General features: G+C 51.1%; 2 protein-coding genes across 8 annotated transcripts in view; both read right to left on the bottom strand.

The window, feature by feature from the left end:
• The window catches only part of SEMA4G (semaphorin 4G), a 29521-nt gene extending 17780 nt beyond the window's left edge, over positions 1-11741 (bottom strand). For 4 of the 6 annotated variants that reach the window (XM_064716122.1, XM_064716127.1, XM_064716121.1 and 1 more), the window contains exon 1: positions 11546-11741. Coding sequence is in view for 2 of the 6 variants with exons in the window: in XM_064716121.1 (XP_064572191.1) it covers positions 11546-11606 (61 nt within the window). In the remaining 4 variants the exon portion in view is untranslated. Of the gene's footprint in view, positions 1-6; positions 131-1225; positions 1350-11545 lie in introns of those variants that run through there. The other 2 variants (XM_064716123.1, XM_064716124.1) reach the window with 2 other exon arrangements.
• Positions 11742-14999: 3258 nt separating this feature from the next.
• SLF2 (SMC5-SMC6 complex localization factor 2) overlaps positions 15000-16849 on the bottom strand; it is a 29323-nt gene continuing 27473 nt past the window's right edge. For both annotated transcript variants that reach the window (XM_064716661.1, XM_064716660.1), the window contains exon 20: positions 15000-16502. In XM_064716661.1, coding sequence (XP_064572731.1) covers positions 16470-16502 — 33 coding nt within the window. In that variant the 3' untranslated portion in view covers positions 15000-16469. The remainder of the gene's footprint in view (positions 16503-16849) is intronic.

Here is a 16849-nt window from a genome sequence, read left to right as displayed (position 1 = left end):
GCTCACCTGGGCACTAATAGAGAGAGCAAAGAGAGCCCCAAATTCCTGTGCTGCAGGTACTTTCTACCTTTGGATTGGCACGAAGAAGCAGAGAAGCCCCAGCACAGGCTGGTCTGCTCTGCCTGGGGGCCATCTGCACCCCCCACAGCAATGCAGCCCCAGGAGATGAATCTCGACGAGTCAAGGCTCAGACAAGCCACATTCCAAGACCACCCCTGATTTCCAAAGGGAAGGAGAGGGGGCAGGGATTGCACTGCACCACCTGCATCGGTTTAGTACCTCATCCCAGCCATCTGAAACACCAGCTGACCCCAGGTAATGCTCAGCCTTCCCAAACACCCCAGCAGTTCTCATCCCCCCAGCCTGCTGGGGAAGGACAGGGCAGGATCCAGCCCTCCCCGCCCGGAGCTGGTGCCCTGTCTGTCCGTAACTCCTAGAATCGTGTTCCCTCACACCCCCAGCACGTTCCCCCGTCGCTCCTACCCAGGTCCCCCAGACCCACCTCACTCCACACCCCAAACCTGTCCCCAGAGAAAGCTCCTGCACTGCCACCACATCCAGCATATCCCACCTCCCCTCCGGCTCTTCACCCCCAAATCCTCACCTGCCTCAGACCTACCGTAAATCCCTTTCCCTGTCGCTTCCGAGGTTCTGCCCTCTTGTTTCCCCAAACGCATTATTCCCCGGATTTCAACCACAGCAGGTCAGAGCCCTGCTCCTCTTTCTCTGGACCGTTCCTGTGAGCAGCACCCACACCCAGCACCACAGAACCTGCCTGTGGACTCAGCACCCGGATCCAGCACCCGAGCAGACAGAACCAGCATTCCAAACCTCGCTTGTGGACCCCAACGAAGACCCGGCACTCCAAATCCAACAACCCAACCCTTCCTGTGGACTCAGCAGCCGGACCCAGCACCCTTAATCCTGCCCGCGGACTCAGCAGCTGGGATCCAGCACCCCAAGCCCTACCTGCAGAGCCATACCCGACCGTGAGCCAGCACCCCAGGACTTACCAAGCGATTCAACACCCGCACCCAGCGCTCCAGATCCTGCCCGTGGGCTGATCACCGGGCCCCAGCCCTGTGTGAGCAGCACCCGCACCTCGCACACGACCGACCAGCTCCCGGATCCTGCCCGCGGACGCGGCGCCCAAACCCGGCACCCCCCTGGCCCGCGGACCCGCGCCCGCCCCGAACGCCGCCGCTCGCGGCCCCTCGGTGCTTGCCTGGCGCGGTGGCGCAGCCGGTGCGGGCGGTACGGCGGGCGAGGGCAGGGTTCGGCCGGGCTCGGCTCCGCTCGGCTCGGCTCTCGCGGCCCCGCCGTGCGGACCGAGCCGCGCCGGGCTCCGCAGCGCCCCCTGCCGGCAGCGCCGAGCGTGGGGACTCGGCCCTCAGCGTGGGGCCGCGAGGAGGAGGAGGAGGAGGAAGAAGAGGAGGAGGGGAGAGCAGGGCCGGCCCTGCCCGCGTTGCGTGGAAGCAGGTGGCAGCACGTCCCTCGGCAGAGTGGCGGCAGGCAGGGACGGGATGCAGCCCCCAACACGTAGGGTGGGCCGGGGGCTCACTCAGCACAGGTGGTTTGCATGATGCGGCCCCCAAAAGCCCGTGTGAATTCCCTTTGTAAAGTCAGAGAGGCAAAGGACTGATATTGTGGACTTAGTACTGTGAAAAAGCATGACTGAACACGGATAAGTGCCATCCTACTCTGCCAGCACAGCAAGAACATGCTACCTGTACCATCACGCCAAAACCCCAGCCAGAGGCACCCATGTCAGCACAGCACAGCCCCCCGCCAGTGCCATGGTGCTCACTAAGGTGTCTTGCCCCTCAAAGTCACCCCAGCACCCTGCACTGCACGCCTAGGTCAGGCACTGTGCCCCATCTTCTCCCTGCTCTCAGCACGCCTCGCCATTCACACATGGCGGAAGGTTGTTTGGAAACACAGGCAGGTAATGGTTTCTCTGGGGCCCTGTGTGGAGCCTTTTTATCCTGGGTGGCTTCTGCAGCTCCTCCCCATGTGGAGGAGCTGCCAAGTCCAGGCCTGTGTTTGCTTTCCTTTCGTAAGCTTCCAGCACCTGGCCAACCCTCCCTCCTCAACCCTCGCAGCAGCAGCAGGCCTCCCAAAACCAAACCCTGAGCCAACATTGTGTGTAATCAGCAGGTTGGATCTAGGGCAGTTGGAGATCAGCTGGAGCAGGAGGTGGGGAAATGCTGTACCTGTGTATGCTGAACTGCAGCTCTCTTGGAGCTGGCAGGGTGGCTGGGTGATGCCAGCCTGTGGTCACAAAGCCATGTGGTGCCCAGTCCCAGCACCATCGCCTCTGGATGCCAGTTCATCCCCTCCGCTCCACACCATCCCATCCCAGAGGTGAGGTCTCCAGGAAGGGGACAAAGACCACCCCAACCCCACACCCTGCAGACCTGGAGCCAGACCCATAGCAGGGCATAGGGCTGAGCAGGTTGTGCTACAGCTGCTGAGCATTGTTTGGGGGTGAGGGTCAGCCCTAGCTGAGATTCCACCACCTTCTGGACCTCAAGGGTCAGTGAAGATGGCAGGGCCAGGATGATGCTGTGGGGAGCCTAACATGCCATTCCCAGGGCCTCTGACTGCCAGGATCCTGCCTCCTGGATCTGTAGGTGTAGGTGGGAGGGAGGGTAACAGAGGTTTGAATCCCCCAGCCCTCACCCACCAACAGGTCTCAGCTGAGGAGGGGCTCATCCTGGTGCTCTTAATGACAGCTGGTTCTGTCACCCTTGCACACACTCCCCAAGCAGCCGCCACCCTCTCTCCCAGCATGACATCCCAAGGCCCATTCCTTGTCCCCACTCTCAGAGCAGACGCTGCCCACCTCCTGGAGCACTCCCTGCCTCCCCGCCCTCGCCTCCCCTGTGCTCCGGAGACTAATTACCATTTCCTCCTGTCCTCGGGCAAAACCCCAGCGTCTCCTCCGCGCCTCGCCGTGCCTCGCCCCTCTGCCCACCCTGCGGAAGTGGGAGGCCCACGCAGGCAGGGACAAGAGCCAGGCAGGGACGTTCTTGGCCAGCCTGTCTTACCTAGGTATGGGGTGTTCAGGTGCTGCAAGGCAGCTGGTCCTCCACATCCTCTCCAAACCCCATTCCCTAATTTAGCAGAGGCACAGCTGGAGTCTGTGGGGCCACTTATGGGGAGAGCTGGTCCATGAGTGCTGGGGAAGGGGTGCCAGGGCTGGGACAGTGCTGCCCAAAACTCCCCCTTACCCAGGGCACTGTACCCATCCCATCCTGCAGCAGCACTCCCTGCCTCCCACATGGCTGGAAGCCGAAGCCAGCACAAATTGGAGCTTCGTTAGCTGCTGGCCTTGCAGCAGGATAATTAGTGCGTGAGTGCAGAGCAGGCTGAGCCTGGCGCGACCAGCACTGGGCTTTTACAGGCCTGAGCTTGCGAGGCTTTAATTAATTAACACAACTCATTGGCAGCTGGAAACAGATCTATTTTCAGAGCTTTGCTTGCTCTGCTGCCCCCATGAGATTAACTGAAGGAATTTAGGGCTCCAAGAAGTTGAAGGCCAGGACCTTCCCCTTCTTGGCATGGTTTTCCCAAGAGTCAGAGAGGCACTTTTCCAGGCAGCAGGAGCCCAAACAGACCCAACCGTCCCCTGTGCTTGTATCCCTCATATCCATGGATTGGTTCTGCTAAGCAGGAAGGTCTGGCTGTGCTTCAACCCTAGCCCAGAGCCAGGAAGGTGCTGGACGGGGAATTTCCTATCAGGGCAGCTCTAGAATCTCATAATCATGAAGGTTGGAAGCGATCTCCAAGATCATTGAGTCCAGCCTTTGACCCAAAAAGACCTGATCAACAAAACCACAGCACTAAGTGCCATGTCCAGTCAATTCTTGAACATCTTCTGGGATGTTGACCCCACCCCACCACTGCACCCCCTGTGCAGTCCATTCCAATACTTAACAACACTTAGAGAGAATAAATTCTTCATGATGTCCAACTTGAACCTCTGCTGGTGCAGCTTGAGGCCATTTCCTCTTGTCCTGTGGGAGAAAATACTGACCCTCACCTTGCTACAACCTCCTTTCAGGCAATTGTAGAGAGTGACATGGTCTCTCCAGAACATCCTTTTCTCCAGGTTAAACAACCCCAGCTCCATCATCTGCTCCTGATAGGATTTACAGCCCTACGACTCCTATCCCAGCCCAAAGCAGGAGACCCTTTGAGTCACGACATGGTGCCTTGGGAAACCCCCCTCCCCAAAACCATGCCAGATTTTGTCTGTAGTGATCTTTCCCTGTTACTCCAAACAGCCTTTAGGAAAAGGAAATGTTTTCGTGCCCTCATCACCAGAGACTGGTTACTGTTTAATTTCTTATTGTTGTCACTTAAACACTGTGCCCCACAGAGAGAGGACCGAGTAGAGCAGGCTCTGCCGTGTCACAGCCCCACCCGTGCATGGGCAGCTGCCCAGCACAGCACAGCCCCACCACTCCAGCACACAGCAGAACCAGGCGGATGCCAAGAGCCAGCATTTCTGGGTTCGCCTGTTTCTGCCACACCACTCTACCTGTGGCAGCCAGCAGAAAAGCTCACAGACAGCCCCTCTCACCCCCCAGATGCCCAGGGAGCCAGGGCAAAGCCATGGCAGCTCTCATGTTTCACTTGGCACCACACCCCCATCCCAGCCGGCATCCCAAATGATGCGAGGAATTATAACAGGGCCAGGACACCGTGAAATATTGATGGGATTAGCGCGGATCAGCTCTCCCAGCACGCAGGCTGCGCTTGCCCTGAGCGAGGAGATGCGACCTGCCCGCACTCAGGTTGCAGCTCAGCTCCCAGGGCAGCAGAGTGCCGGCTGCTCCCTGCCAGAGACAGTTCCCCAGCCAGCACAGCCTTCAGCCTTCCTGCAGGGCCGTGCAGACCCCTCAGAGCACACAGTGATGTGATTCAGGGTGCTTAATGCATGACACTGCTGTGCCTCAAGGCTGCTGGGGACGAGCCATTGTCTGGCTTGGCTGTAGCTCAGCACCAACACTCACCCTGGGCCCCAAGGGACCCTCACCCTGCCTGCAGTCCCAAAATGTGCCAGCCCCCAGCCCTCTTGCCCCCTCTCAGGCTTATCCTGCACAACCAAGATCTTATGGATGTCCCACACACAGGGGTGTCCAGGGTGGCTGTCAGAAGATCCCACACTCCCCACTGATCTGTGTCCCCTCTCCCACTACTGGAAACCAGGTTTGGTCAGACAGAGGATTTCTTTATGGATCAGAGAGGTGTAAAGACAAACAACTTAGCAGGATCAAATAGCAGCCAGGATTAAATTAGAAATACACTGGTAGAGTGCACACCATGGCAGCAGCAAGTCACAAAGGGTTCTCTTTTGGGATTGCAGCACTAGCAGGGCATTGGTGCTTATCAAACCCATGGGTTGACCAGGATCCCCAGCATTTGGTAGGAAACTGCTTCCTAAGGCAGGCCTGGCTTGTGCTCAGCAGTACCTGCAGCCTGTCTTTCCCTTGCCCCAGGTAAGAAACTGAGATAAAACTCCAGATCTGGGATTTGGTTTGCCAGCCTCTGTAGTCCGAGAGGCAGCAGGCATCCAACCATTTCAAGCTCCTCTCCAGACTGGTTTAAAAGTCAGCTGGGAGTTACAAAATCACGGTGCTCCAGCCGCTGGGGTTTATGAAACCCGCAAAGGAGTTGTGAAACTCAGGCTAGGGCTGTGCCAGCCCACACCGCAGCGAGAGGCTTGTTATAAAGGCAAAACCACCAGCGGAAAAACAGGTACTTTCCCCTTCTGACATGAGAAAGTAACAAGCAAAACAGCCTTTCTCCAGGCCCCTCCATGCTTCAGCTACGCTGTGAGACCTGCACTGCTGCTTTACCTGCCTCCATGGAAAAAAAGCCCCATGGGGAGCACACCAGCCACAGGGCAGTGGGGAAACCTCATCAGTCTCCTTTGTCCCCCACAGGAGCAGCCCTGACAGGGGATCTGTGTGGAGCAGAGGAACAGAAAAGACCACATGGTGTTGCCTGGACTCTGACAGCAGCACTTGGGGCTTCCCAGCAGCTGAGTACACACTCACCAGGCTTGGCTTTGTTTCTTGAGAGCGTCACGGCCTCATCAAGCCAAGTGTGATTCTCCACAAATTAGCCCCAGGAAAAAAAATATTCCAATGGGCACAGAGCATGAAAGGCTCGGGAGTCTCTTCCCTTCAAGTCATTGAGCAAACTTTCCAAACCACTGTTTCTTCAGGCTGAGAGCCAGCGGGGAAAATTACAATTGCAGAAGAATTTGTCTGAGAAAGTTATAAGGAGATGGAAAAAGGCAGAGGCAGACCAGAAGAGCCAGCCTGTGCTGCAGCCCCTCCGGCCCAAGGCTCAGCTTCAGGGAGGGATGGGACTTTTTCCCCCAGCTCAGTACAGCACAGAGTTGCTGCCTCCACTTCCTGCAAGATCACATGCAGCGTTTCTCCTCCCATAAATGCTTGGCAGTGGAAATTGCGATGTTCTGCCCAAGGCCATTTGTTGATGAAGGCTGCCAGGTGCCGGCAGCCCCAGCCGCAGAGCCAAGCACCGTGCCAGGGCAGATTTTCTCAAGGGAGAAGCAGCTGAGTCACAGCAGCTCCGATCCGTTCCCACAAGCCCGGCTGCAAGAGGCGCACGGGAGTTCACGGAGGACGGGCGCTCCACAGCGAGCTGGCAGGCTCGCTTTGGTTTGCTTGTCTGCAAACCTCTCTAAGCCAGCGGAAAGCATCTCCCTGGCTCCGGATCTGTCGGCAGCGTGCCCTCGGGGAAGGGCTGGTGAGACTGCGGGAGGGCAGGGTCCTGACCTGCCTTTCAACCAGGCAGAGTTGCTTTGGGATGCTCCTGCAGCATGGGGGGGAAACGCCAGCAGGCACTGGGAGTTCCATCAGCAAATGGAGTTTTGAAGCTCATTGTCTTGTCCCAGCTCTGGGCCAGGAGCAGGACAAAGGTGGCTGCACACAGGGAAGAGACAGAGGCACAGCTCCAGGAGAAGTGATTTGCTGGACATTGACAACCCCTCTGCCCATGATCCCAGCTGCTCCCAGTAAAAGCAGGCAGGCTCCAGCCTGGCCAGGGAGCACAGGGGTGTCTCTCTCTGTTTCTGCAGTGGGGCACAGACCCTGTGTTTCCCCTGCATGGCAGGTCAGGTCCCTGCCACACACTGCCTAGAGCAGTAGCACAAATACCTGGGGCTCCACGGGGGATGGGATAAGACTGGTGGCTATTAAAAGCTGCCCTTTTGGGTGAGCCAACCTGCACCCCCCAGAGCTGGAGTCAGGAAGGTGTTGTGGCCCCCAGCATCCACCCCTTGGGCCAAGGCACCAGACAGGATCCATGTCCCCATGACTTCACCTTTTTGCTGTCTGTGCCCAAGCAACCTCTGTCCCAGCCCTGCCTCCTCCAGCCAAATGCTTGGATGGTCCATGGGCATCCCACCCCTCCTTCCCAGGCACCAAACCCCTACGCTGCTGTCTCTGCCACCAAAGAAGAAACAACCCCAGCAGTACAGTAAATAACCCCCCCACACAGCAGAGCACTGGCAAGCAGAGCTGGGCACATCCATCACTTTCGCAGTTTTTCTTCAGCTCTGACACTTTGATAGGGGCGAGGGGGTGGGGAAGGAAAGGAGCTTCCAAAATTTATGAGCTAGGATTTAAAAATACAGTCTCCCAGAAGCACTGCAAAACCCAGAGATGGTGAAGGCGAGTGGCTTAGAAGTTGCCTTTGGAAACGAATGCAAAAGCTGTGCCTGCCTTGGAAAGAGGGACTGGAGAGACCTGCATGGCTGATGTCACAAACCACGGCCCCGGTGGGATCATTTTGCAAGTCACAGCTCTCCGTGCTGTGCATTACAAGTAAAGTGCAAGGCAGAGGTAACAAATGATGGGCTAAAATCCCTGCAGCCCAAAGGGTAATGTCACCCTCAGTGCAGACAGGATTTGGACTGTCACCTTCAATCTCCCGGAGTTTCTCCTCTACATCCCTGACCTTCCACTGGTACATGCATAGCCAGCCTTCCAGCCCCTTTGGAAACAGATCCCCTTCATGCAAAGAAAAGAGCTTGTAGCTGTAAATTTAGCTGAAAACATCTCTGCCACAGGGAATCACGTATCAAATAATAAAGCTAAATGAATGTCAGGAAGAGCAGCCACAATGTTGGAGTCCTTGGTCTTTACAGATGGACTGTCCCTCAGCAGGGTGCTGCAGAATTAACAGCTGAAAAACGTTACCCAGTCATTAAAAACATCTAAAAGTAATTTAGGCTGAGTGACAATGATGCTCAAAGCAAGTTGTTTGTGGAGAAAAAATGAGCTATTTCAAGCTTGCCTTTTGTTGAAGTTTTTCTGTTGAAGTGGGAAAGGACTGAAAAACGCTGAGCTGACAGCCTTGCCAGCAGAGCCCTGGTGCTATGGCAGCGCTGTGAGGAGCATCACCATGAGCTGCTCTGATCCCCTCTGCCATCACTCTCCCATATTCCCTGCAAGGATGCTCAGAAAGGTCCGGGAAGATGGTCTCTGGGGCCACCACAGCATCTCTGCTGCATCACAGTGCCATTTATGATGATGGTTTTGCTATGGAAACATCTCCTCCTAACAACAGATCTGTCAGCACATGTACCAAAAGCAGACCAGCATTCATTACATGGTAATTTCTGCTACCCTGTGATGGAGGCGAGGGACTTATCCTTCCCATGCTTTTCTTAAAAAAGAACAAAAAAACAACCAAAAAACCAACAAAAACCCAACAAAACTGAGCAATGCGAATATCTGGGTTCACCCATCAACAGCATGGCATGAGCCCAGGGTTCCTCTAAAATCTTCTTGTAAGCATATTTTTGTTGGGCTCTTTGGACACACAGAGCACTTCAATACCCAGTGTTAAATATTTCAGGTGAAACATAACTCCTCTAAGTGCAGCCAGCCTTACTCTGAAGCTTCAATTCAGTGGGATTTCCCAGCAGCCTTCAGGAATTGATTTGCTTTTTGCTGGTACCTTCTCTCTGTGCTGTTCAGCTAAGTTAATGTATTCCAAAACCTGATTTTTTTTTTCCTCCCCCTACATAATCAGATTTTTGGAGGCTGCAGTGAGATGCCTCACAAGCAGTTTTTGTCCTTAGGTGTTTTCTGAGCAGGCTGCATCCATCACGTCCTGGTGCTTTAGCACATCTCTGCACGAACGGTTCGTTCGAGAGTCAGCTGAATTCCTTTGATTCGTGTTCCTGCATATCCATATAGCTAATTTACCTTTATTAAAAGGAAAAAAACAAAAAGGAAAAAAGGGGAGCTATTAAGAAGGACAGTGTCAAGGCCAGCAGAGCAAGTGCTGGAGGGCTGAGTTAATGAGCGGCGTGGTTGCTGCTGTCCAAGTGCCCAGGCTGGCTGGAGCCAGGAGCTGCTGCCCCAGCAAGGCTGACTCAGTCCCTCACTGGGCAGCCACAGGCTGCAGGCCCTGCACCCCCCTTTGGAGTAGTCCCTATGCTTTGGGGTCCATGGTGAACCTCGCTTGCTCCAGCCTCCTCCCTGGTATTTTCCAGAGGACGGGCCCTGTGTGTGTTCAGCTTGGGCCAAGCTCCGTGCCCAGCCCAAGCTCCATCCCTGTGCTTTGGGGAGAAGGTGGAACACGACTATGGAAAAATGGATTTGCCCTCACATCTCACAGGAAGATCACTCTGTTCAGTCCCATGGGCCAGACAAGATGCTGTCCCTCTGCTGCCTGTGCCAGCAAGGTCACTGAGCTGTGCCCTGGCAAGGACACTTCCAAGGAGAGGGAGCAGGGATTTGCAAGACGCTCGTCACAATCATTTATTCTTGTCATTTCTGACCCTCAGGGTAGGAAGAACATCAGAGCACTGCAGGCACAAAACAACAAGCTTTGTAGGTCATATCAGCGTGTAAAGTACCATTAGGAACCACAGCACGAAGCATGAATAATACTTCCTTTATTCCATCATATACCTCAACGCCCTTTAAATAAATGCAAATGGTTTTTTGTGGACAAGGTTTGTACGAGATGCCTGCTCAGGGACTCAGGGCTGAAATGGAGCTGGAGCAGTAATTTTGCTCTCCCCCTGACAAGTCAGAGTGTCCTCAGCACTATCTGATAGGCTTAGTGACAGTCCAAGCCAACCCAGGCAGAAGAGCCAGGAGAACACTGTAAATCTTCCTCGCAGAGATTTATGCTCTACCCATTAAACCAGAACCACAAAACACATGTCCTTCCATACTACCCTCCTCTCTCTGAAGGACACCAAGGCAGGAAAAAACTTTGAAGGACTCCAAGCCTGGAAAGGGACCTTCAAGAGCCAATCACATCGTTACTGAAAAGCCACCAACAGTCACAGCCTCGATGGCTTAAATCCTAAAATCCTTTCAGCAAATTATGACCTCGATTACTAAAAATGATCAGATAACGCAAAGGCAGAGAGAGATGCGCAGTGAGTCATCGCCCCCAAGCACTTGAGCTCCCTTTGGTCTCAGCCGGAGTGGGGTGAGGTTGCCCCCAAGAGGCAAATGTGACACAGCGAGTAGAGAGGAAAATGCTGAATTGTGCTCTAGTGGTACCACATAGGAAAGATTTTTTTTAAAAAAAATCTCCTCATCTGCTCTTATTTGTACTTCTCTCTACATCTTTGGATGGGGTGGGAGGGGAGAGGAAGGAGGTCAACTCTGGCATGTGGCTGGCTGTGTTCTGCTGGAGTTCCTGAACCACACAACTCGTTTTCCTAGTCTGGCTCACAGGGTCATTAGAAAGATCAAAAAATGTCACTGAGTTTTCTTCAGCCAAATGAAACATTTGACCCCATACACCTCACTAGGCTCCTTCAGATCAAGGGCTGGCACCACCTTCAACAGCAACTTCTGTCTCAGGAGTGGATGGAGAGACAGAATGGTGGACACGATGGACTGCCTGGAAACTGAGAGATGACATGAAATCCCTCGGTTGTTCACGTAAAGCATACAGGCATTAACAGCACACTGGACCAAATCCTAGCACCTTGCAGGGGGTGAAGGAATGGGACAGACATCTGGGATATCTCCCCAGCACATGCTCCACCCTCCAGGGATCAGCAGCCGGAGCTTTCTCAGCCAGGGAGAACGGCTTTCATTTCACAGACCCCTGCTGCATTTTTCTGCCATAAAATGCTCTTTGAACCTCTAAGCTTTTAGCATCCACATCCTGAGGCAAGCAGATCCCCAGCTCCTGTCTCCTTTTGTTTGCTTTGAGCTTTCCTGCTAATAAAAGAACTATGGAGTCTGAAGCCGTATGACAGAGCGCCATTGAATGGCTTCTCCTTATTTGCCCTTTTTCAGGCCGATTGTTGAGCTCTCCCTCTTACTTTCCAACATTACAACTATTTCAGAGAGATGCAGCCGACTTAGGGCCACTGCAATTTATTCCTGTCCTTTACACACACACACACACACAGACACCCTCACAAAGGGCTAAACCGGTGACATAACCACAGATTTAACCATTCCTGCAGCTCCTTTTCAAGAGGACACAGATCAAACACCCAAGCACCCGGGGTACTCACTGCTCCTGCAGCAGGCTCCTTGTGGGTCCCCGTCCTGCTCAGCCAGAGAACATTCCTGCATTCCCAGCAGCAGTGCCTGCTGCAGCACCTCAGCTCCCTGTCAGCTCCAAACTGGAAGCGTCATCTCCAAAATTACTGTTGCGCTGCCTCCTGCCAGACTCTTAATTAGAGGAAGGCTGACACAGTTTCTCAGCGAACGGCGTTCGCATACTGCGGGAAAAACAGAATGAGGGCAAGAGGAAAAATGGGCTAATCAGAGAAAATCAACTGGAGGGAAAAACACGTTGCATTGTGCAAGCCTTGCCATAACAATGCTGGAGCACAAAATATTGAGGGGGGAAAAAAATGGGTTAGTACACAGGGGAGGCAGGCAGTGCTTCACAAAGGTGAAGGAGAGCTGACATGCAGTGCAGCAGCTCAGCATCCTCACCTGGCAGGCCTCTCCCCACAGCCTGCTCAGGGCAAAGGGACACGCTCCGTTTCCAGCATGCAGATCAATGTGTCTGAGAGCCTGAGCGATGCTGTCTGCGGAGCCCACGGCTGCTCTGCATGATTTACATTGCCTTTATAAAAGCCTGCAGTGTGAATAAAGCATGAAACTGGATGCCTTGCCCCGCTCTCCCCACCACTGCCCCTGGCAGCTTGAAGCTATTGTTTTTATTTCAGCTGCAGCCTGGCGGTCAGTCCGGAGAGGAAGGGGACCCTCTGCTCCCGCATCTGCTCCGAGAGCCAGGAGTTCCAGCAAGCCTCGGGAGGAGAGAGCCTGAAACCCAGAGGCAAAGCCCCGGAGCCTGTGTGCCCACCCCAGCCCAGAGCGCTCACTGCTCCGGTGAAGGAGCCCCCGCAGCACAAAAGCCGCACAAATCCATTTACCCTTTCTGCTCCTCTCTGCAAGGAGAAGGAGCATCACTCGCCCGGCTCCAGGCAGCTTCAGCCGCAAATGCAAACCCAAAGGGAAGCACTGGGACAAGGGTGTGTGAAAACGGCCCCTTTATCCACCCCCACACACCATGCGGGCCAAACCTGCCTTGAAAAGTTTTGGGTTTCCCCCCAGGCTGATGGCAAAGGCGCTTTGATGACAATGAAGGGAACAATTCCAGTGGAGTTTCCATCCCCTCCCCTGTGACCTCCCTACAGGGAACTGGGAGGTGGCAGGGAAGCTGAAGGAGGTGAAACATTTGCAGCATCTCACCACGCAGAGACAAGGGAGGCATTCAAAAAAGTACTACATATCCAAACGCCACTTAAAAGCAGCCTTAAAGCATAGGACTGCCTTTCTCCAAACAGATCAAAATACCAAGATGGAAGATGCAAATGTTTTTCTTCACTCCTCACCCAGCCTTGCTTTTGCTACCAGATAAAATACTCCCTTTCAAATTCCTGACTGCAAAGGCGAGGGAGCGCTGGCTGAAAAAAGCATCAGCCAGGCAAAACTAAAAGCCTCTCTGCAAAGAGAAGCCCTTCAAGGAATTCACTTTTCCTAGGATCCTTCCCACCAGCAGCCCACGCCAGTCCCCAGCACTGAAAGCCCTTTTCAACAAGTGATAAGAAGGGGCCCTGCCAGTAAAGCTGGCAAAATATCCACAAGGCAAAACATGAAGGTATTTCACAGCCTGGGGGGAATATGGGGAAAAGGGCAATTAAAGGAATTTTGATAAGTTAAACCACAAGGAATAAGCTAAATCCACTAATGATTGTCTGACCCCTCTGGGCAGCTCCTTTGGAGCTCCTCAGCAGCTGCTTAGGCTCCTACAAGCTCATCAAACCTCTTCCCTGCTCACAGTCAGCTGGTCCCAAGAGCCTTTTCTCTCTTTCTGGATGCAGGAAGAAGCACTAATATGCCAGTGCAAACAGCTGCCCCTCGGGCAGAGGGCAGTGTTTCCCACTGGGGAACTTTAGGCAAGAAGCAGCTTTCCAGAAGCTCACAAACCCAACGAATAGGACCCCAGAAAAATTAGGAAGGTTATCTCCAGCAGAAACCTTTCTGATTTGCCTTTCTCAGTAAAACAAAAAGTCACAACCACCACAAACCAACGGAAGACGAACCAACAAAACACAAACCCCAAGCCAGGGATACTGTGCTACACATACAGCTCCCCTGGGAATGAAAACAAACAGAACACCAGTATTAGTACTGGAGCTCCAGTATTCCTGCTAATGACAGGATGGGCAGAGGAACCCAGCTACCTGGAAGTACTTGCCTGAATCTCCACAGCAGCAGAGTCTGTTGCAGCCCCTGTACCCAAATGTTGCCCCCAGGACTGGTCCTGGGCAGTGCTGAGCACAGACACCTCTCATGGACACAAACCAGCACAGCAATTTTATTCTGAAACACTTGCCAGTTTCCCATATGTGAACGAACCCTCAGTATTAAGTCTTTTTCCACACTGAAATCCTACCTCTAAAATGCCTTTGCAGCAATCTAACCAGATCCTCCACCAATAACAACAACACACTTCAAATATTCCAGTCACCTGCTTTTCCCAAAGACATCCTCAATTAAATCATTATCTTGGGGACTTCAGAGAGTTCCTGCAGCTGCTGCATCAATGAAATGTCCTACTGACCTTCAGCCAGACCTACCTGCATATCATTAATCACTTCTGAAATCCCTATCCATTACCAAGTTCCATAACAGGAACAGTTATGGAATATGAGATGCACAAATAGTTTCACTGCCAGGTTTCTTCAACTTTAAAACCAGAAGTGTTTGGGTTATTTTAAGCCATAGAGAGAGGCTTGTCAGAAAATTAAAGAAAAAAGAAAAGGCAAGGAGCTACAAACATATATTTTACAACCAGACTTTAATTTTTTTTCCTGTTATTACTGCAATAAAGTGCACCTACTTCCACATGAAATGTGATAATTGGGCTCTTAATATAGCCAAGCCAGTATCAAAAGATAGACCTCAAGTGTAAAATGCTTCTCTGAAGACATCCAAAGCAGTTAAGACCTTTAGTGTGCAACAACCTTTTGCAGGAAAAGGAAACAGCCTTTTCCAATGCATGTAAGTCCTGGCTGAGGAACAGCAAATGCGTTGGCAAAACACAAGGGCAGCAGGTTTGCTATTTCACTGCCAGGACCCTCTTGTCAAGACCCTGTAGTGATGCTTGGGAATCATCTCTGTAAGGATTCTGATGAGCACCAATTTAACTCACACCTAGACCTCAGCTCTTGAGGAATTACTGCTCAGCTACAGAACAGATGGAAGAGAAATCCAGACCAAGCAGGAGTGGGGGAAGAGGGAAAGTGCTGGAACAGGCATTAAGCATGAAAACACAGGAGTGGCTGAGCAGAGAATGATTTCAAGACTGTCTCCATCTATAATGAGCTAATCAGCTGTGAAACCAAGAATTGTAATATGTACCATAAGAATAAAATAGGACCTGTGGCCATTTGTTTTTTTGTGAAACAGAACCCATTTTCTCTGGGGACATTTAACTAGAAAGGAGTGTCTGGTTTTATTTTTTTATTGTTCTGTTAAATGAAAGTAAATATCAAAGTGCCTATTTTGTGTGGAAAAACCCTCAGCAGTTTCAACATGCTTTGAACTGCAGTACAAAAGCTGTTCATCTAAATTCCTCCCCTTTTTGTCTCCAAAATATACAGGCCAGCAATGTCAACTTTAGACCGTAAGAAAATATATACACGTTAAATACAGTAAACATTCCACATTTTTTTACCTTTATACAATATTAGTGAAAAAAATAAAAACATCAGTAAAATGACATACAATATATTCAACAAAGTAAGCAACTGTTACGAGAGGGAAGGCAGATGAGCTATCAAAGAGCAAAAGATGACATTGATACAGCAGTGTAACACTTGAAATAAAATAACACTTAGTAGGAATTTGCAAATCTAATAGATTTCCTCTAAGATGTGTCCATTCTATACCAGTTCTTTTATATGTAATACACAATTAAATTTGAAGGTCTTGTAGTTGGCAGGTTTTTTAAGCCTTATTTTACATTCTTATCATACAGAATTCCATACAAGACAGAGTAATCTACAAGAATTAAAACAGTATTCTAAAATACACATGTTATTAAAAATCTCTTATTATGGGAATCCCCATTGGTATTTCTACCCAATAACTGAACTTTTTCTTCCTATTACATCCATTCCACAGACAAACCACAGTGTAAGATTTAAGTGATAAAATTTGTACAGAGAGCACAAAAGGAGATCACACCTTCCTCTGCTGGTTTCATAAACAGCTCCTGGAGCTTTGAGCACATATTGTCTGTGCAGCAGGACTTCACACCAAGGAATTCAGTCATCATATGGCTTTCACAGTCTTACAAAGGTGAGCCAAATGCTGTTCTCTAATCTCCACTGAGATGATATTTTATTCTCCATTTAAAGAAGGTGCAACTGCTGTATTTTGTATTTTTAAGAGACACTGGATGTTGACACCAATTCTGCTTTACATATTACCATGATTCAGCCCACATCTGAACCACTTCCTCACCTGCTCACAACAGGGGAGGTCTAACACTCCTCCTGAACTCAGACTTCATGTCACAGGGTAGTTCTTTCTCAGCCAACCTAAACAATGCTTGCAGGTATGTGCTGGCAAGAAAATAAATACTTACTGTTATCAAATAGGTCTTGTGATTAACAAGGGAACAAGAAAACTTCCCTCAGCTTTCAATATAGTAAAGTATTTCTAGCCAGTTCTGATAGGGCTATAGGAACAACTGTGGTTTTTTCAGTTGATCCACTTCAATTTTTCAGAAGTAGAGTACTTGTAGTAAAAAACAATGTTGGTCAAATCAGATTCTCATGTGTCTAGAGCTTGTCTGAATCAAGCTCAAGTTCTTACTCAGGTGACTGATTTCTTCTGTTCCAAACAAGGTGAAGCTCCATTCATTCATTGACTTCAGTTTCTGCTATTTTCCCTTAACTAGGCAAGATTTCATTAATCTGGCATCCAGAAGTCATGCAGTTTTCCCTAGAGAATAAAAACAAATCAGTATACAAGTCAGAAATTCAGTGTCAGAAGAAATTAGTAGAGTAGGCAAGTGCTTAGCTTGGGAGCACCACAATGTGCTGGACAAAGTCCCTGGAATTTTATTCTGAAACACTTGCCAGTTTCCCATACATGAAGCAACCCCAAATACCTCCAAAAAAACAATACTGAAAGAGCCACCTCGTTACCAACTTTCATTAATTTCTAAGCAGATTCTGTAGCCATGTGTTACATGTGTCACTTCTTGCTCTGGAGTGCTCAGAACATAAAATATCACACACACTACACAGAACTTCTTTTTCTGCACATTGTTGGGAGGAATCAATAGT

This window comes from Zonotrichia leucophrys, chromosome 6 (assembly GCF_028769735.1).
Source record: "Zonotrichia leucophrys gambelii isolate GWCS_2022_RI chromosome 6, RI_Zleu_2.0, whole genome shotgun sequence".
In the NCBI taxonomy this organism is placed as follows: domain Eukaryota; kingdom Metazoa; phylum Chordata; class Aves; order Passeriformes; family Passerellidae; genus Zonotrichia; species Zonotrichia leucophrys.
The sequence above is the reverse complement of the archived record's forward strand: the minus strand, read 5'-3'. Positions and strand labels throughout refer to the sequence as shown.